The sequence below is a fragment of the Alligator mississippiensis genome, chromosome 1 (assembly GCF_030867095.1).
Source record: "Alligator mississippiensis isolate rAllMis1 chromosome 1, rAllMis1, whole genome shotgun sequence".
In the NCBI taxonomy this organism is placed as follows: domain Eukaryota; kingdom Metazoa; phylum Chordata; order Crocodylia; family Alligatoridae; genus Alligator; species Alligator mississippiensis.
Genome location: NC_081824.1, coordinates 179,043,492 through 179,060,912, shown reverse-complemented (window position 1 = coordinate 179,060,912; position 17,421 = coordinate 179,043,492). Strand labels below are relative to the sequence as shown.

Here is a 17,421-nt window from a genome sequence, read left to right as displayed (position 1 = left end):
GTTCCTACGAGGCATCCAGGAGAAAGATAACATGATGGTGATTAAGCCACCTTAGGTCTTCCCTAGTAACATGTCCAACTTGAGGATATTGGCAAGACAGATGTCCTGTTCCTACTACTGGTGACCACAGCCAACAGGTTTTTGGTAAAGATGGGGGAGCTGCCCAAAGGACAGGGTGACAGATGGTAAAAGTGTCTAAGGGCAGAATGCTGGCCACTTTCATGGGGACAGGGGTTCAGCATCTCTGGAGGTCCATGTAGAATTTGAAGTTTTGTTGGAAATGAAGATCTTGAAAGGTGCAAAAGCAGCTCTGTGCCCGCAAGTCAAAGGCAGTAGAATCCTCATCACTCATGAGGCAAAAGGCCGCCGGGACCTCTCTGAAAAGGCAAAGGGTTCATTTTGCTTAAAGACAAGAGGTGTTAAAAAGTTGAGAAAAGGAAGGAGGAGGAGCTGATTATAGCAGTCTTGGGCACTCTTTCACTTAAGAGTCAGCCTTCAGAAGAAGGATGGTATGACTGACTGCTGATGGAAATGAGGAGGTGCACTAGATTGGGAAAGATTGAGCTAATTAAAAGGTTCAGGAAAAACTGTGGTTGATGCACTTCCGTATAGTGAAGTGGAAGATAGCAAAAGCACAACAGAAGGTAACTGGTGCCGATGGTCTTCTGTAAAAACCTACAGGAGGCTGACAGCACTGTTGATGCTGGATGTATGCATATCTGTCGCTTAGCAGTGGACTAGCGTAGATAGGTTTACATTCTTGTTTTCCCTTGTCCTCCCACTTTCCATTCCCTTTCCTTCCACCTCCCCTTGGAAAAAACAAAACAAACCATAGCAGGGGATAAAAGACAAAAACATCCATGTTTCTAACAGTTCCCTGTTTTATTGCAATACATCAAAGTAGGTTAATATTAAGTGTGTTACCAACGTAAAATATTGGTGGCAAGTCATTTATTACATTGTTGACTTTCCACCTTAAATATTTCTGTGCAAAAGAATCTACATCATTGTTCTGTAGCAGAGAATCTCTTACAATGTCCTCTACAACATTGAGGGCATAAAACAATCAAATAGTGAGAAGAGGCAAAAAGCAGTCTTTCCCCCACACTGCACGCTTGTCAGCTTTTATACTCTAAAACAAAAAAGTGATTACATCTATGCCATGCAAAACTGTACAATAATATTACAATGAAAAAACCTAAAAAATATATTTTTTAAAAATAAATGATATGAAACTGTCATACATAAAAAGGCAGGTATAATTGCTTTGCAATGCCAACACTGGTTTTATTTATGAATTTTTTTCCCTGTGAATGAGACTGCTTTCTTCTGCAGAATGAAAGAGGGGTTCTTTCTTAAACTGAATGGAAAGGAAGAGAAGACAAGCTGTGGAACTGCCTCTCTGCACAGTGAGGTCTAGAGCGAAAGGCCTGCGGGACAGCTGATCTTTGGGGGCCTCTCAAATAGGACTTGAGCACGCAGCCCACGGTAGCCTGCCAGGACTAGGCTGCTTGTGTAGCTGGAGTGCGATTCATGTCAGCGCACAGGGCCTGTCCCAGGCTCCTTTGCGAGAGAGAACTCTTGTAGCAAGCCAAGCACAAAGTCTTTGTATCGCTTCAGTTCTCAGGATAAGGCGGAAGAGGTGCAGGGGCTTTGCACAGGGATGAATTTCACCCTTGGTGCTCACCTTGTAGAAGAAAGAGGTCTGAAGAAAAGGTTTCCTACCACTTAGAAGCTGCTGGAGTTGCACAAAGCACTTGTTCTCTACCATTCACCAGCTGGGTCTCTCACTCCAGTCTGGCCCATCAAAGTTCTTGGACATACAAGACTATGGATGCTCATGGTGCTCCAGTTCCTCCAAAATTCTGACTTTTTAAAAAGTATTATTTTGAAAGGCTGATGCTATTGCTTGAGCAATGTTTTGCTTAAGCCCAAAGCTATTTGTAGTGAACTACATATGCCCTTGCCATCTGTTGTCTGTGCTTTCATTTGTTTTGTGTTCAGAGCCCTACGTGCCTCTGCTGCTGTGTTCCATAAACCACATACCTGAGAGTTCAACACAAATGTGGTCTGTGATTTTTATCAGAATCAAGCTCGTTGGTCTCCAAAACAAGTCAGGAATATTGCTGAAATAATAATGATCCACAAGTTTAACAAGCCAGATGCTAAGAAAGGTGCAAAGACAGGAGAAAAGTTGCCTAAGCAAGGCCAGAAATGTGCTTCCAAACTATGAACTAAATGGTTCTTACAGCTTGAGTGTGATACAGCCAAAGCTCTCTTACCTAGCACTGCCTTTATGAAATGTGGAAACCAAATGTGATGTGTGGGAGCTTAAATTACTTTTCTGCACCTTTTCATTCTGTCACCTGGAAGCTGTGTTCCTCACAGTAGCTGCCTGAATCTATTTGGATTCTCTTTGTGACTAAAGCCATTTGCAAAAGCAAAATAAAAGGGTCCTGATAAATGAAGAATGCTTTCAGTCTTGGCAAAGGAAGAAAAAATATATATATACTGTGTACATAGAACATATGCTACAATATTAGTCAAAAGTTTCAATGGGTGATTATAAATTGCCCGGGTAAATGCATTGCAACTGGAAACACTGAACACTGCTACACTGCATAGTTGCAAACACCAAACCTTGTAAGTCGACTGCCTCCAAGAAACCAGACAAGAATTGTACAGTTCAAATGGCCAAGTTATTTTTCCCATCTCATGAGAAATTCAAAAGCACATCTGCAACATGCATATTTTATAACAAGAGCTCACTACCAAAACAGATTTTGCATGGCCCACTGGAGAAATCAGCATCTATTCAAATGGTCCAAGACAACATAACATTTAGCTCAAGTCCTAGGACATTTTCTTTTCCTTTCAAATAACTTATGTGGATATTTGCTTTTCAGCTAAGAAAACCATTGCTGTTTCTAGCAGTAGTGTGGCTTGTGTAAAATGTACAGAATGACTAAATAGTCATCTTAAAGGACACTGCCAAAGCCTAGACTATCCAGACTATGTTTAACAGTGCAGACCTCCTCCAGTTGGGTTTTGCTTTATGGAATTCAGCTTTGCAACATAACCAGTGGATGCTACATCTGAAAATTTAAGTCTGTAACAAGAAACAGGATCACAGGCACCACAGCAAGTCCACTGGTTTATGGTTCTTTTAAAAATGTGCTGGGTCTTTGGTTCTGTTTTTCAGGAGCGCAGACTGGTTAAAAAGGACTACACGGTCAGATAAGGGGACTACTGTGCATTGTTTCTTTCAGGCTAAAAACAGAATGTCAGACTTCTCCCAGAACAAAACCTTTTTTTTCCTGGGATCCTACAGATGTACAAGTCCACTGTCCCACTTTAAGTACCTGTGAAATATCTGTGATAAAACTTGTTCCTGGGACAGTCGGGGCTAATTTGAGTTAATTGTCATTCATTCCATGGACAAGCAGGGTTCGACTAGGATCAGTCAGAACTGCTTCAACTATGACCTGTTTTTAGCCTAAAAACCTGAAGGTTCAAATGCCTCCTTTAACATGAGGTTTAATATTTAAATGCACCATAAAATAAATAAAAAATTAGTGTGGAAGGTTCTGAAGAACACACAGATGTGATGGACTTCACTGGAAAGAGGGAACTGTAAGAAGAGGAGAAGCCTTTGGTACAGCCTTTAAGGAAAAACTGCTAGTGAGCTTCAGCTAATGCCCAGTCCCTGTGCCCTGTCTCTCCCACAACACCATGAGAAGTTACTGAGCTTGGAATGAACTTGAAGTGTTTGGCTGCTTGGTATAGATTTGAATATGCAATGCCAAGCTTGCAGGAATGCTAGCTTCCAGCTGTGACAAGGAAATGCACGCCACCAACTTGATACACTGAAAACCGGAACTGGATAGATAGGATTTGGACATGATACACAATGGACAAGTCCTGCATTCCTGCCCCAAAATATCTCTGCAATATGGTATTTCATATGGACAATCCGCTCTTTGCAGAACAAAACAGATCTTTTCTAGGAGACCCAGCATGGGTAATGGTGAAGACAATGATCTGCATCCTACTGCTTATATCTGTATTTCACCCAGGCCTGTGAATCATCCCATCCTTGAACTTACCCGCGTTTTCCACTGGGAAGAAAAAATCCAGCAAAACCGCCATTCGTTTCAGCATCTCTTACTCTGGGTGAAATTCTTTATACTGTGAACTGGAATGGCTTGGAGTGGTTTGACAGAAGCGATAAAATGGTACTAAAACACGCACAATCAGTATTCTAAATACAAGAAGCCCTTTGGGGTGGTTGTGGCAGAAAGCTAGCAGTGATCCTTCTGAGAAGAAAATGCACACGCATGTGTTTCCAAACAAAAAGCACTTTCATCCTGGTAAATAACAAAAGGGAAAGGACTTTCCTCCTTGGTGTCCATTTGCAGGTTATGTTTCCCCCTTTCATTCGGTTCATTTAATGATGGTCATCCGGCTCCTGTTGCTGAAAGGCAGACTGCATCTTCTGTGGGACCTGCCCTCTGGTGGAGTTCTTTCTGCCCTGCAGTCTGCCTTGCGCTAAGAACCAAAACAGCAGGATATTGGATAGAAATGACTAAACGCAATCCAGAATTGGGGGGGCGGGGGGAATAATGAACCTCTTCAGCACGGCAGTTCTGGGCTATCAGGTGTCTTCAACTACCACAGCATGAACAGTATTAGGTCAAAGTCTTCAAGGTTCGTTACTATGCTACAGCAACAACATATTCAACAGAGGCTATTTTCAGGCTAACGGCACTCACATTTGGCTGATGTAGATTATATGCTAATATTTGGTAACAAATGTAACAGCTTTATGGTTAATAAATGGCCAAGGAGGCTTGGAAGACCACTCCCTCCCTAATGAAACCAGGTCAGTGGCTGACCCTTTTGAGAAACAGTGTTTCTTACAATTTCTGCTGCCTTAACCCCTGGGATGTATGTTGTATCGAGCAACAAGCTGGGAGCCCCTGGGTGATACACTACCTAACAAGCGCACACACCCTTGAAACCCTGACGACACTATGGTTGAGTACTGCTCTCAGTTGTCGATGGGAAGGGCTCACTTTCGTATCAGTGTTGTTCTTCCAAAGGACTGATAGGGCTGTCTCTAAAGTGAGGGTTATGGCTTCAGTTCTGTTCCTGACAGGCGGAAAGACTCGTCACTGAACACACTGGAGGAAAATCTCCAACAGTGCAGTGTTACCCAAAGGGAACGTCCCTCCTCCTGCATAATTTTAGGCCAGGCCTCAAATCTGTGTATTACTTGGTATGAAAACGGGAACACCACATATCTTTTTAAATTAAAGGATCTCTTAAATAGTCATCCATCTTCTGCTGCATACTCGATGCTGCTTCTTCTCTTTGAATATATACATACGTATTTAACTCTTAAATTTGTGTATTTATTTAAACTCTGTACTGTACTAAAATATGCATTGTTTTAATCAATAAGGATTTGCTGGCGACAATCAGGTTGACATTCAAAGGTGGTGGCTGGCTGAAAGCTTTTATGTGCCTCTTAGACGTGCTGATTGCTCCCCACCAGAGGCGGGGTCTCTGTGCTACTCTCATACAGAATAATGAGCTAGTGGCTGAAAAACAAAAGCCATTGCCTTTCTCTTCTATGGATAGTGTCTGGTCTATTTAAGTTACCTTTCTGGAAGTGGGATGGGGTAAAGATACCTTTAATGATGAAAAGCAGCTGTGACCACATGAAATGAAACCAGTGCTAATACAAATCTACTGTATCTGTTATTTACCAACACCTTAGGTTTGCTTGTTTGCTGCTGCTGAATCTGGGGAGGGGGAGGTGAGGCAGCACTGAATGGTGCTGGAGAAGGCAAACCTTTTATCTTACTCCCTCCCCACCCCCACGATCCTCTTAGAGGGGGAAAGGGTGATGAAAGTGAACTTGGGACGAGTGAAGGGGAAGCCAGGGGATAAGCCGCTGTGATGTCAGGTCTGAATGCTGAAGTTCATGAGTCCCAACTCACGTGGTCAGAGCTCTCCAAGGAGAGGCTCTTGGTCTTGTGAGGAGAAACCGGGCTGGGAGGGCTGCTCAGGTTGGAACTGTTAGAAGCTGTAGAATGTCTTGGCGAGTCCGAGTCCTGCAACCCCAGAAATGCAGAAGAACATCAATAAGTAACAGCGTAATGGAAGGCAAGTTTGTCTGAGACCAAAGAGGACACACATTTGAACAAGTCAGCAGAGACTAGATGTCTGCATATATGTTCCCCCTAGCTTTTATGTCCACTAATATAGATTGAACAGCTATACCAGTGTAATTTGCTCAGCATTTACTTTTCTTTTGTGTTTCAGTGAATCGTTTGAAGCTGGGTTCACATAAGGCATGAGCGGTGCCGGCACACGGGGGAAGCGGCTACCAGTGGAAGGGGAGGTGACAGCTGCCCTGGTTCTGGGAGGGAAGAGGGGGTGGGGGATAATCTCAGTTTGACTGTACAGTTTTGTAACCCTAAGCTGCTGCTTAACTCTCAGCTACTTCTGGACTCTCATGCAGCAGTTGTGACTGACACAAGCTGAGCGTGGAGGCACAGCACGTCTCCATCAGTTTAATTTGCCCCAGTTCTGTACATCTATGTAAATAATACCAGGATTCAGAGCAGATGGACAACCACCTTATCCTAGAAAAGACTACAGGCCGTTATTAGAGCACATTACTCCTGGGTGGAGGAGCTGCAGATAATTGCTTGAGTCAAAACTGATGAGAGGTGTGGACGTGCAACACTTCTACCATTGTAGAGTCACTGTAGGACTCGGGGTTTTTTGCCAGGTAACTACAGCAGAGTAGTGACTCACACTAGTGTACGACTTAATTCACACGTCTGCTCTTTCTTTCTGCTAATATAAATACTGTGTGTCTGCATCCCCTGTTTTGCACTTCTACTCAATTAGGAAGCCAGTTTCCTGATTGAGCTTCGTCAAAATCAGTTGGCTCTGCAACTTCCAGAATGAAGGTTAACTCCAAGCCCTGGGCAGGGGCTACCCTTGACTGTCATCTGATATTTTGGCAGAATAGAGACAACAGTCTGAGACAAATGGCCAATTTCTGAATTTTTACAATTAGCTACTTGACTGAAGACCCTCCCATATATAATCGGTATCTTTCCTATGAAACATCTACTTATGGGCTAAGCTTCCTGGCTGCCAGAGGACACAAGGAATAATGTCACTTTTAGCTGGGGTAGGTCAAAATCAACATCATACCATGCAGTTATTTTACCAACCTAGCGTATTCGTGAGTCTTACTGGTTTGCTATGCTCAGGGGCCCATTTTTTGCCCAACTATTCAAAGCTAACATATTTTGATGTACTTCATATACCAGGAATTCTCAATGGCTGTAATAGAGAAAACGTGATTATGAAAAATGAGATCTGAGCCTTTGGGGCCAAATTCTGTCCTGTTGCATTCACTTTACTCTAGACTTCCATCAGCAAACAAGAGGATTGTTTGACCATGGCTGTATCTAGAGCCCTCAGATTTCTTCCCTCCACTCCTGTTACTCACCTCCCGCTCATAGTCCCTTGTCGGCACATCACTGCCTTGGTCCAAACCACCAGAAGACAACGACCCATCTGATGGTGATGCCATAGGCTGACGCTTTGCGCTGTAGCTCCCTCCTGAGAATTCCCGCCTCAGAGCACTGCCATTCTGTGCTGACGACCCTAAAAGGCGGAAGGAAACAACGGTTGTAGGGACATATGCTAGGCTGGCCAAAGGCTACTTTATGGTCCCCCATTGCTTTCCAATAAAACCTTCCTCAACAAAATCGGACCTCTCTGTATTCCCAGATGCCCTGGACAACACACTTGACGTGATCATGCGCTGAACCCTGCAATATTTGGACAGGACCATGGGAGGACAAAGAGTTAAAAAATTAACCCTTCTCTGTCAGCAGCCAGTTGTCCACTGCTGTAACATGTGCTAGCCATACCAGAAGCAAACTGCAACAACAACAAAGGAAAAAACCAGCATTGGAGCCAATGGTTGATTTGCCCTTGACTCCAAGACTCAGCAGTCGTCACGCAGCCCCAGGATAGACCGACAGTTTAGATTCTGATCCTGGCCATCATAATGTCAACAACAGAGAAACAAGCATGTGAGATTTTCAGTATCACTTGACATCTGCCCAAGAGCTCCTACCAAGGTCAGTACTTGAACACTCCCACTGACGTCAGTGGGAACAGTCAAGCCAATACTGAGCACCCAGCATTAGCTTTCCATGTTTCTACATGCAATTTAAGGCAAGACAGACCTGGTAACTTACTTGCTGCCAACCCACTACTAGCGCTCATCGATCGTCCTGGTTCCGGGCGGGATTTTGTGATAGATGGGATGCTGACAGAGCCACTGAACATGGTCCGACTTTCCTGAGGCCGAAGGTTCTGCAACGCAGGGAGACACGGAGAAAAATGCTTTAATCAATTCATCTACTGCTGACTCAGTGCTGGAGGCAGGCAGGTACCAAATGAGACTAGGAAGTCCAAGTAATGCCCTGGTCTTACCAGAGCTAGATCACCTCTGGGGTAGGTCAGCAAATTTGCAAGATAGTATTCTGCAACTTAGTGCAGAGGCTGGAAGATCACACAGCATGACAGTACGGTGCTGAATTACATGGACAGATGCAGATGACCAAGAAAGACTCCCTGGTAGAACTTCCTTAGTGGGCTGCTCTGGGAGTCTGACATCTGATACCAATTTAGGTGACAGACTAAAAGATGCCCAACAAACATGGCATATTTTCTGGGGGTCTGTGTTTCCAAGCAATATTTTATTAAACGGGGTCTCTTCAATAGCATCATGCGTGCGCTAGATCTATTTGTTAAGAAGAACAATGTTACTTGTGCCATATGCCTGTCGTGTGCTTCATGCAGTTAAGCAGAAACACTGGGCCAAACTGTGCCTACAGCTATACTAAAGAAACCTGATTAGTTTCAGCAGGGTCAGTCTAGATCGACATGGATGTCGCCAAGAGCAGATTTAGCCTTTTAGTTTCAGATTGCTTGGACAGAAAAGCCTCATCTAAATACTAGTCAGAGGTTTTTTTTGTAAGTACTTTGATTTGCTGTTATCTCAGATTAGGGCTTGTTCCACTGCTTTGCTTTTCATGCCACCACACACCTGAAAGTTGTTTTTCTGAACTGGCCACGTATCAGCTGGGCTGAAAATATGCCTTATCAGTTTAAGGGGCAAACCGTTTCTGCCTTTTGGTGAATTTCACCACTCAGTTGCAGGAGTGTCTTAAATTCCTATACGAAAAGCAAGGATTTCTTAGGGTGACCTCTCTATCCCAACTACAGAGATGGTTAAATAAAAGTTAGACAAGTTTTGAATGCAAGACATTCTTCATCAAGTCTCTGATTACAGGAAGCCAGGGAGAGCATGACTATTTATGACTATGCTGTGCTTGGGGCTTCCTGTGATCAGAGACCTGACGAAGAATGTCTTGCATTCGAAAGCTTGTCTAACTTTATCCAAACTACAGAGTTGTTTGAATAAGGATTTCGTAGGATATCTTTTGCCTCTGGCATAAATTCTGGATCATCACAGCTACAACATCATTCTTAGACTACCTCCAATTTCTCTTGCATGTCTGAAGAAAGAGGAATGATGGTTTGGAGCAACAAACTCTGGGAAACTTGTTTTCAGTGCTGTAATCTTAGAGGTGATCACAGGGGGGAAAAAACTAAACAAGACTTCAGCACACTTAGTCCTGCAGCCTTTGTATACAAGATTGCTTCCTGGTCACATTGATAAGGGCTTTCCAACATGCCTGTTTGTCTATGATCTCTGGTTAAATATCAGTGCATTTATCAGGCTCCCTCCTTGCACAAATAAATCATTAGAACTAATGAGAATTGGCTATATAAAACCTCTCCATACAGGAGAAGAAATGCAACTTCTTTGTAAGAAATAGATCCAGAGCCCAAAGTGGCCCTACCTAGCCTAAAGCTAGGTCCAAGCTTCAGCTATTTATGTTTTGGACTGTATTTTTGCCTTGCAGTTTATTTCTTTCTACTACTAATGCCTTACATTATTTCAGACTAGCATAATATAGCCAAGGATACAAAATAATTCACAACTGTAGTTGCCCTTGTAGGCATGGATGCTAATGAAACTTACAACAAGAATAAAAAGCCTCTATGAGGTCGGTTCTGCCCCGATCTCTGCTCCCTGCGTGGCTCTGTCTGAGAATATCCAATCAATCAGGGAAATATTCTGGATCATAAACAAGCAGGGCAGACTCAGTCCCACCGAGTATGTCTGAATGGCATAGCGATGCTTGGGTACCACAAGTACTAGTCTCTTGCTCTCTGTCTCTCATATCCTGCTTTGTGTTTTGAATGTATTTGATTATCTCTGTGCAGTAATATGCTGTACCGTGTAGACATACACATTTAATCCAAATACCGCATTTACCATGTCATGGTGATGTCTGAGAAAAAAAACCCAACTCAGTTATTCCATTACTTCTGTGCTAGTTCGGGGTTTTTTTGCACAGAGTTGGCAGAATCAGTAGCTGCTCTTGTTTAATGATATAGTAACCCCCTAACCCTAAACAGGACTAATTAGCATTTGATTGGTGGGTTTTTTTCTTCCTTTCTACTTCCTCTGAGCTATGTTTAATTGTATTATTAGCATCACAAAAGAAGAGATCTCTTAACAGTACTGCAAGGAACCTTCTCAGATTCATCTTTCAAGGAGGAAACATGAGAAAAATGCCCACGTCATTACTTTGCCTCCAGAAGGAGAGGATAGAAAGAGCTGAACACACAGCTAATAATGCAGCACTTTAATAGTGAAGGGGGAGGGGTGCGTGTGTGTGAGTTGCTGAAGAATCATTAAATTCCTGGTGTAGCTTTCCCCCTTCAGCAATGTGGTAATAACACAGATACAGCAAACCAATGTTTTTAATCCACTGTATAGGGAAATCGGTCTGAACTATTTTGTGTTAGCCTATATCCTTAATACAAATATAAATTTCCTTCCTGATTTGTTGGTATCCAGGGGCAGTACTTAAGTATATGGTAGATGATAAGCTATCTATTACTTATAGAGTATCTATCCATTTCTCTAGGTAGGTTATATAATAGTTTAGCTAAGGAGGGGGTTTATAATGGCTGGAATAGACTAAGCAAAGCAACTAGGGGATGTGTAGTAAGTACCATTATTGTTACTGGTCTGCTGTTACCGCCACCGTTCCTAACCTACATTTATGAACAATTTTCCAACAACAGGGAATACTTCTGCCTCATTTTCCCACATGACATGAACTCCTCATTTTTCATGTGCAACAAGCCACACAAGAAGCTTGATTTTTTTTTTTCATTCAGACTCTCTCTGCCACCTGCATAGGTGAACCTGAGACTGCAGGGATGGAAACGCCCTATTTGATTCGCCAGTTTATCTCCCTGCTGTTGGATTGTTTCCGGCTGTTTCAGCAAATCTGTAGGACTGACAAGCACCCTTCAAAATAGTCAAAATAAATATTATCTTGTATTGCCTGTATGCCCTTTTTTTCCAGAAAAGCAGTGAACACACAAACTATATTTTAAATTATCTTATTTACCATAAAAGAATATGTGGAGCCAGTCTGTGTGTCCTGCAACACCCAGGAAGATCTCAGCTTGAGCATGCTGACAGTGGGTGGAGACTGCACAGAACAAGTGATAAGGGATGAAGTACCCGGTGTTTAACTACAGAGCAGACGTGGTGTTTTGAGACAAGTTAGGAAAAGCCAAAATACAGCACTTTGATATCATACATTGTGATTAATATATTGGAATCACAAGGAGGCAGCTTCAGTGCCTGTCAGACAAGGAGCAAGTGGTTTCTCAAAGAGAAGAGTGATGTTCAATAATAATAATAATAATAATAATAATAATAAGGCAGCAACTCTCCTTACCAGAGGCTGAGCAGCCACAACTGGTGGATGGGTGGGGTGCGCGGGATGGAGCTAGGAAGGTGGGCACCGGTGACCGATACATGCATTTAAAAGAGATCAGCCGTAACAGTGTAAAACTCAAACCCAGTCAGGTTGGCTTGCAGCCTCAGATTTGACTACTGTTGTTTTTCTTTGAATCTGTTTGCAAAGGCCATGTAATTCCACCTATGTGATTTCCTCCCTACCCCAACAAGCAAAGGTCTCATTGTTCCTTTGTCTAAAAATAAATCCCAGTGACCCTGGCACTTAAATGCAAAAATGGCAACAGAGCAATGTGCACGCAACGCGAAGAAGAAGCCGGCACCAGGGAGAAGATGGCAGTTAGAAGCAGCAGTTATGGAAAACAAACCAGCAGCAGCAAATTAAAACAATCAATCAGAATTAACTGTGAGCCTTTAAGAAACAAACAATCTGGTTTAGCTCAAGCAATTCAAACCTGTGCATATAAACTCCTTCCCCGCTGCTGGACTAAGATGGAGAGTGGGGAATCATGGATAGAAGAAATACCCTTGCAAAGGAACCTCCCCTCCCCAGCAGAGAAGCTGCTGACGGAGCAGGCTATAAGCTTGAGCCACAGTGAAAGCCCCAAGTTAGCTCTGTGCATCGCAGTTTTAATCAGGGAGTAAAACTGTGGTGGAGTTGCCGTGCTCCACAAATGCAGCAGCTGCTCATCTGTGTAGCGGCAGACCCAGACTCGTCCACCCCGCGAACACTGATCTACTCCCAAGTCTCACCACAGTGAGGCCTCCCCCGCTCCGTCTCCTCAGACTCTGCCCCGGGGTCTTCTACATGTCCATGGCACTGGGTGGACTGCAGCTTCCATGGGAATTTGGCTGTTGGGTGGCTTCCCCTGGTTTTTCTAGCTGTTCCCCTATTTGGGTTCACTAAACGAGTCTACCCATCACTAAGTGAATCTTGGCTTGGTATTTTCCAGTGAAAGGTTATTTTGATCATAGGGCAATACATGAGGTCCCCGGGTGCTAGACTTGCTTGCAACGCCCCAGCGTTGATTTTGTCCCCTTCAGGTCCCTAGTTCAGGCCCATCCCGGCTCTGACCCCACTCAATTGCCATGAGGAGCCCCTTGGACACAAGAATATTGGTTCCCTGTTGCCCAGCCAGTTTCCAGAGTCCATGCCGTTTCTTCCCTCAGCCAGAGCGTGCTCCTTCATAAAAGCCAGTCCTCTAGGTGAGCTAACGGGCCTGCAAACACAAGGCTCTGGATTCCCCGATGTCCCTCCACATTCACACCCTTGATCGCTATGTAAGTGCACTGGCAGTGGAAGCGCTGCTCTTAAACCAAGGTCAACATTGTTACTATGACTGCATATAGTGAGCACCTACATGCGCAGCCCTTCCTGCTTGCTGTCGCCTTACTCACCGGAGAAAGGGTAAGGAAAAGGGACTGGGTCCCACTGTATTTTAAATATATAAACTTTTGCGGTAAAGTGAAAATGCTGCAATGCAATAAACTTTGACTTTTTCAATGACTCACGCAAAACGGGACTTAGGGGGAAGCTCAGTGCTTAGCAGACCTCAGCCCCGTGCTCGCGGCACAGAGCACTTCAGCCGTTCTGGACAAGGCCTGGCTTGGCCTTAAACGGGGTGCTCTGCTTTCAGACATTTGGCACAAGGCTCTGCCCAGCAGAAACGCCTCGAGTGTAAATACAGACTGACCGTACTAGGTGCAAGATGCCTACATGCTCTATAAAACACCGTGGCTTTGCTTATTAATATTTTGTGCTTGCTTACAGTTGCAACAGGTCGTGACAGGGACAACTGGCCATGCGTTAACTCTTTGGGACTTAGTTGTACATGGGCAGCTTCCATGTCCAGCAATGCCTCCCAACATTTTCCTGCCAACAGCTTTGCCTCTGGACTGTGCCTTTCTCCCCCTTCATGAGAAAAGAATAATTTTCCCTCAAGGGTCTAAATTCTTGCTGGGGTTACACCTGAAAAACCCTCTCAGCAGCAGGAGCTCATAGGGAGAAGCTGGCCACCTTATTCTCATTTGAGTTTCCCAAACTTGCAAAGAAGTGCCCTGCAGTAGCTTATTATTTTATTATTATTTATGCTACCATAGTGCTTAAGAGCCTCATTCATGGACCAGGGCCCAACTGGGGGGGAGGGGGTGCACACAAACAGAACAAAAAGGTGGTCTCCAGCCCAAAAAGAATGATTTAATCACCTCTTATCTCAGCCTCAGCTTAAACATCCTGGTATTCTTGGGATTTGCTGTCTGTGTAAAAAGCTCATATTATTTTTAATTGTTTTGCCCCTGTTCCCACCCTTTGTCTACCTTCTTGTTCAAGCTTGGCTGTAAACTCTGCCAGGCATGGAAACATTCTCTTACTCTCTGAAGGGTGCTTGCAAAACTTGCATTCAAAGAAAGTGCATTATTATTAGTCAACCTTTTCCCAGCCCTATCAGCTATCCAGAACGCAGCCCCCCCACTGCTGACTGTGGCAGGATGCATGCTGTAGGATGTAAACCTTTACCATTTAATTTCCCACGTCCCATTAGGCAATTAAAAACATGACATTACTTTCACAGGAAAGAGGTTCAAGCCAACAGTTTTTTTCCTTAATTTTTTAAGCTGTGAAGTTCTGCTCCTTGGTACGTGACCAGCTGTGGAAAGCACCAGGGTAGAATGGCGGATACGAACTGGCTGGGACACACGAGAGTTCAGAAGAGAAGGGGAAAGCACTTGCAGAGGCTTGTTTCTTCCATGTTATTAGCCAAGCAAGAGGAAAACCACACTGTGTTAGTACAGTGAGCTGTTCCTACCCTCGGAGTCATAATGGCTGGGGTGCCAGGGGCAGAGCGCAGAGCTGGGGGACAGGCTGGGTTTATGGAATCATAAGAGAGGAATTTTTCAGCTGAATTAACAGTCATGTGATAGATGTGCTCGAAGTTGCTCGGAGAGGAGATCAGACTGGAGTGATGATGAGGGGATTGGTAAGGGGAACGTGGCTATCAAAGACAACAGAGAGAAAAAAAGAGGCAGTGAAGGATGGTTTCATGGTTACACAGGTAATGTGAAATTACTAACAAACAATCTGCAGGAACATGCGAAGAACAGGATTGAATTCCCAAATAATCCCTGCCTGTACACAAGCAGGCAGATCCCCCAGGTCAGCACCCCGCCTTTCCCCTATCAATCTCCTTCGACTGTATCACAGGTACCTGTCACCCTTACTGTTGCTAGCAACTTACAATAAATCAAACTTGTAACTCTCCAGAATGGATTCTAGTGTTTATTGTCATTTATATTTCAAACAGCACCGTAGTTGTGTATGACTTTTTACAGACAAACAAAAAGCATCAATTCCCTGCTTCGAGGAGCTTACAATCTAAATGAGACACAAGCAAGGCAAGGTGAACGTGGATGAGATGATAAGGAAGGGAGTAAAGATAGAGGCACAACGGTGAAAGTGAAAGAGCATGACACTTCCTTTTGCCATGCATGCGTTAAGGGGTGGCCACTTTTATAAATATCCATAAACACATGGATATAGTAGATACTGAGAATGCGAGGGAACATAGTGTCTGGGGAAATGGAGCTCAGGTGGGAAAGCGAACTGTTTAGTGTCACACAAGTGGGGTCGAGCTTACCTGTAGGGAAGGGCACAGCATAATGCCTATGTCCCACTAAAGACCCTACAGGACTTCAGTAGTGCAGAGACCTCGTGGTCTCCACAGCAGTGAATTGCATTCCCAGTGGGTGAGGCTAGCCTTGTACTTCAGCTCAGTAACCTGCTGGGTGCTGTGCTCCCAAAACAAAGGATGGGAAAAGAGCTGAACCTACTAATTAAACAAAAATCGCCTTCTAATCAGTCTCCACAGAACGTGCTGACAGCACAATGCCTAGGTCCCACGTTTATCATTCAAAGCTGCCTAAATCCACAAGATGTATCTGAATAACTTGCTAAGTCTCATTTTTCCTCCCTCTGTAGAGGGATCCTATCTTTGCATACCCAGTAGGCTGCTCTGTTTTTGGATAGGTAGGATAATGGCCACTGGGAAAGTAGGCCAGCTTTTCCTACTCAATAACCCTTTTTGCTTCCTTTTGTTCAACTGCTCTCTTCATCTTTTGGGGAAAAAAATGTCTGAGCAATGCTGGCAATATGGTACAAAAAGGCTGAAAATCAATACATAAGGAATTTATGGAAGTTTGGGAAGAGCATCAAATGGCATTCCCATACATATTACCTCTGGGATTAAGCTAGAGTTATTACTGTTCTGCACTGTTCCCTCAGTCTGAGCTGGTAAAATCCCAATAGGGTTTTTGTTTTCTTTTACTTTTTTTAATGTATTGGTGTTATGAAGCATTGCATGTCAATGAAACATAGATTTACAGCATACAGTATATAATATATATTCATTGCTATTAATAAGGTTAGCTGTATCTAGAATATCAGTACAGTCATCAATAAGCAAGGAAGATACTTTTCCAAACAGGAAAGTGGGAATGGCTTCTCCATTAGCACAACACTGAAAGCCTGCTGCAAAATCAAGTCATGTTGCTAAATGCCAATAAGGAAAAAAAAACAAAAACCTGTCCTGATACTACAAGCTCTGAAGTGGACAGTAAACCAGCTTCTGACCACAGAAATATTTATCCAGTTCCCATTAATAGGAGAAAGTTGGGTTATGGTGACACATTGTGAAACCAAGGATTGAATGATAATATTCTGCCATCTGACACATAAGTGAGGTTTACACTGGAAGTATGAAATACTAAATATGTGTGATATCAATTACTTTGAATGCCTTTTACTGAAACAGATAAAACTTTACAAATAATCTGTCTCTTACTGAACTATAATGATACCTGTAAAATGGAGTGGAATTGAGGTACAATGAACTAGATTTTATAAGTAAAATATTCAGGCATACAGAGCATGGGAGCACAAATCAATCCTGCATATCTGAAGTAGACAGCTGATACGTGCTGCAGGAAGTAGAATTCCAGAATTCAGATCTTCACTACAAGCTTCCATGATAAAGGGGCTTCAAAGGATATGAGGGCCAGAAAATGAACTGAACTGCCGGGACAAGTTCATGTGTATTTAATTGGTGACAGGCTGCTAAGGGAAAAAAAGTATAAATACATAAGTTGGGGGATACTAAAAGAAGTGAATCTAAATTGCACAACTCTAGTCAGTGACCCAGAACAGGTAGGTACATCAATTAAACATATCATCACAGGCCTGTTGCGTACAGATAAGACTTTTTGTTCATTTTTAAGTAAGTGAATCCAGTAATCCAGTTATCAGAGACTCTAAAGCAAACTGTGAAGGTGCTGGATACAGGTATGGACATTACACAATTACTGTTCTATGATTGTCTTGTGTATTTTTCCAAATTGAGGCCCCAGTCACCAAGCTCAAATAAGGCAGACTCCTGAGCCTCTAAGGGGCCCCACTAAGATCAAGGGATCTGTAT

General features: G+C 43.4%; 1 protein-coding gene across 4 annotated transcripts in view; it reads right to left on the bottom strand.

Annotated features, from left to right (window-relative positions):
* Positions 1-863: 863 nt before the first annotated feature.
* CDC42BPA (CDC42 binding protein kinase alpha) overlaps positions 864-17,421 on the bottom strand; it is a 349,488-nt gene continuing 332,930 nt past the window's right edge. The window contains exons 35-38 of one of the 4 annotated variants that reach the window (XM_014598103.3): positions 8,286-8,415; positions 7,538-7,695; positions 6,006-6,119; positions 864-4,548 (exon numbers count right to left, since the gene is read on the bottom strand). In XM_014598103.3, coding sequence (XP_014453589.2) covers positions 4,444-4,548; positions 6,006-6,119; positions 7,538-7,695; positions 8,286-8,415 — 507 coding nt within the window. In that variant the 3' untranslated portion in view covers positions 864-4,443. Of the gene's footprint in view, positions 4,549-6,005; positions 6,120-7,537; positions 7,696-8,285; positions 8,416-15,217; positions 17,064-17,421 lie in introns of those variants that run through there. The other 3 variants (XM_006265476.4, XM_014598104.3, XM_019483101.2) reach the window with 3 other exon arrangements.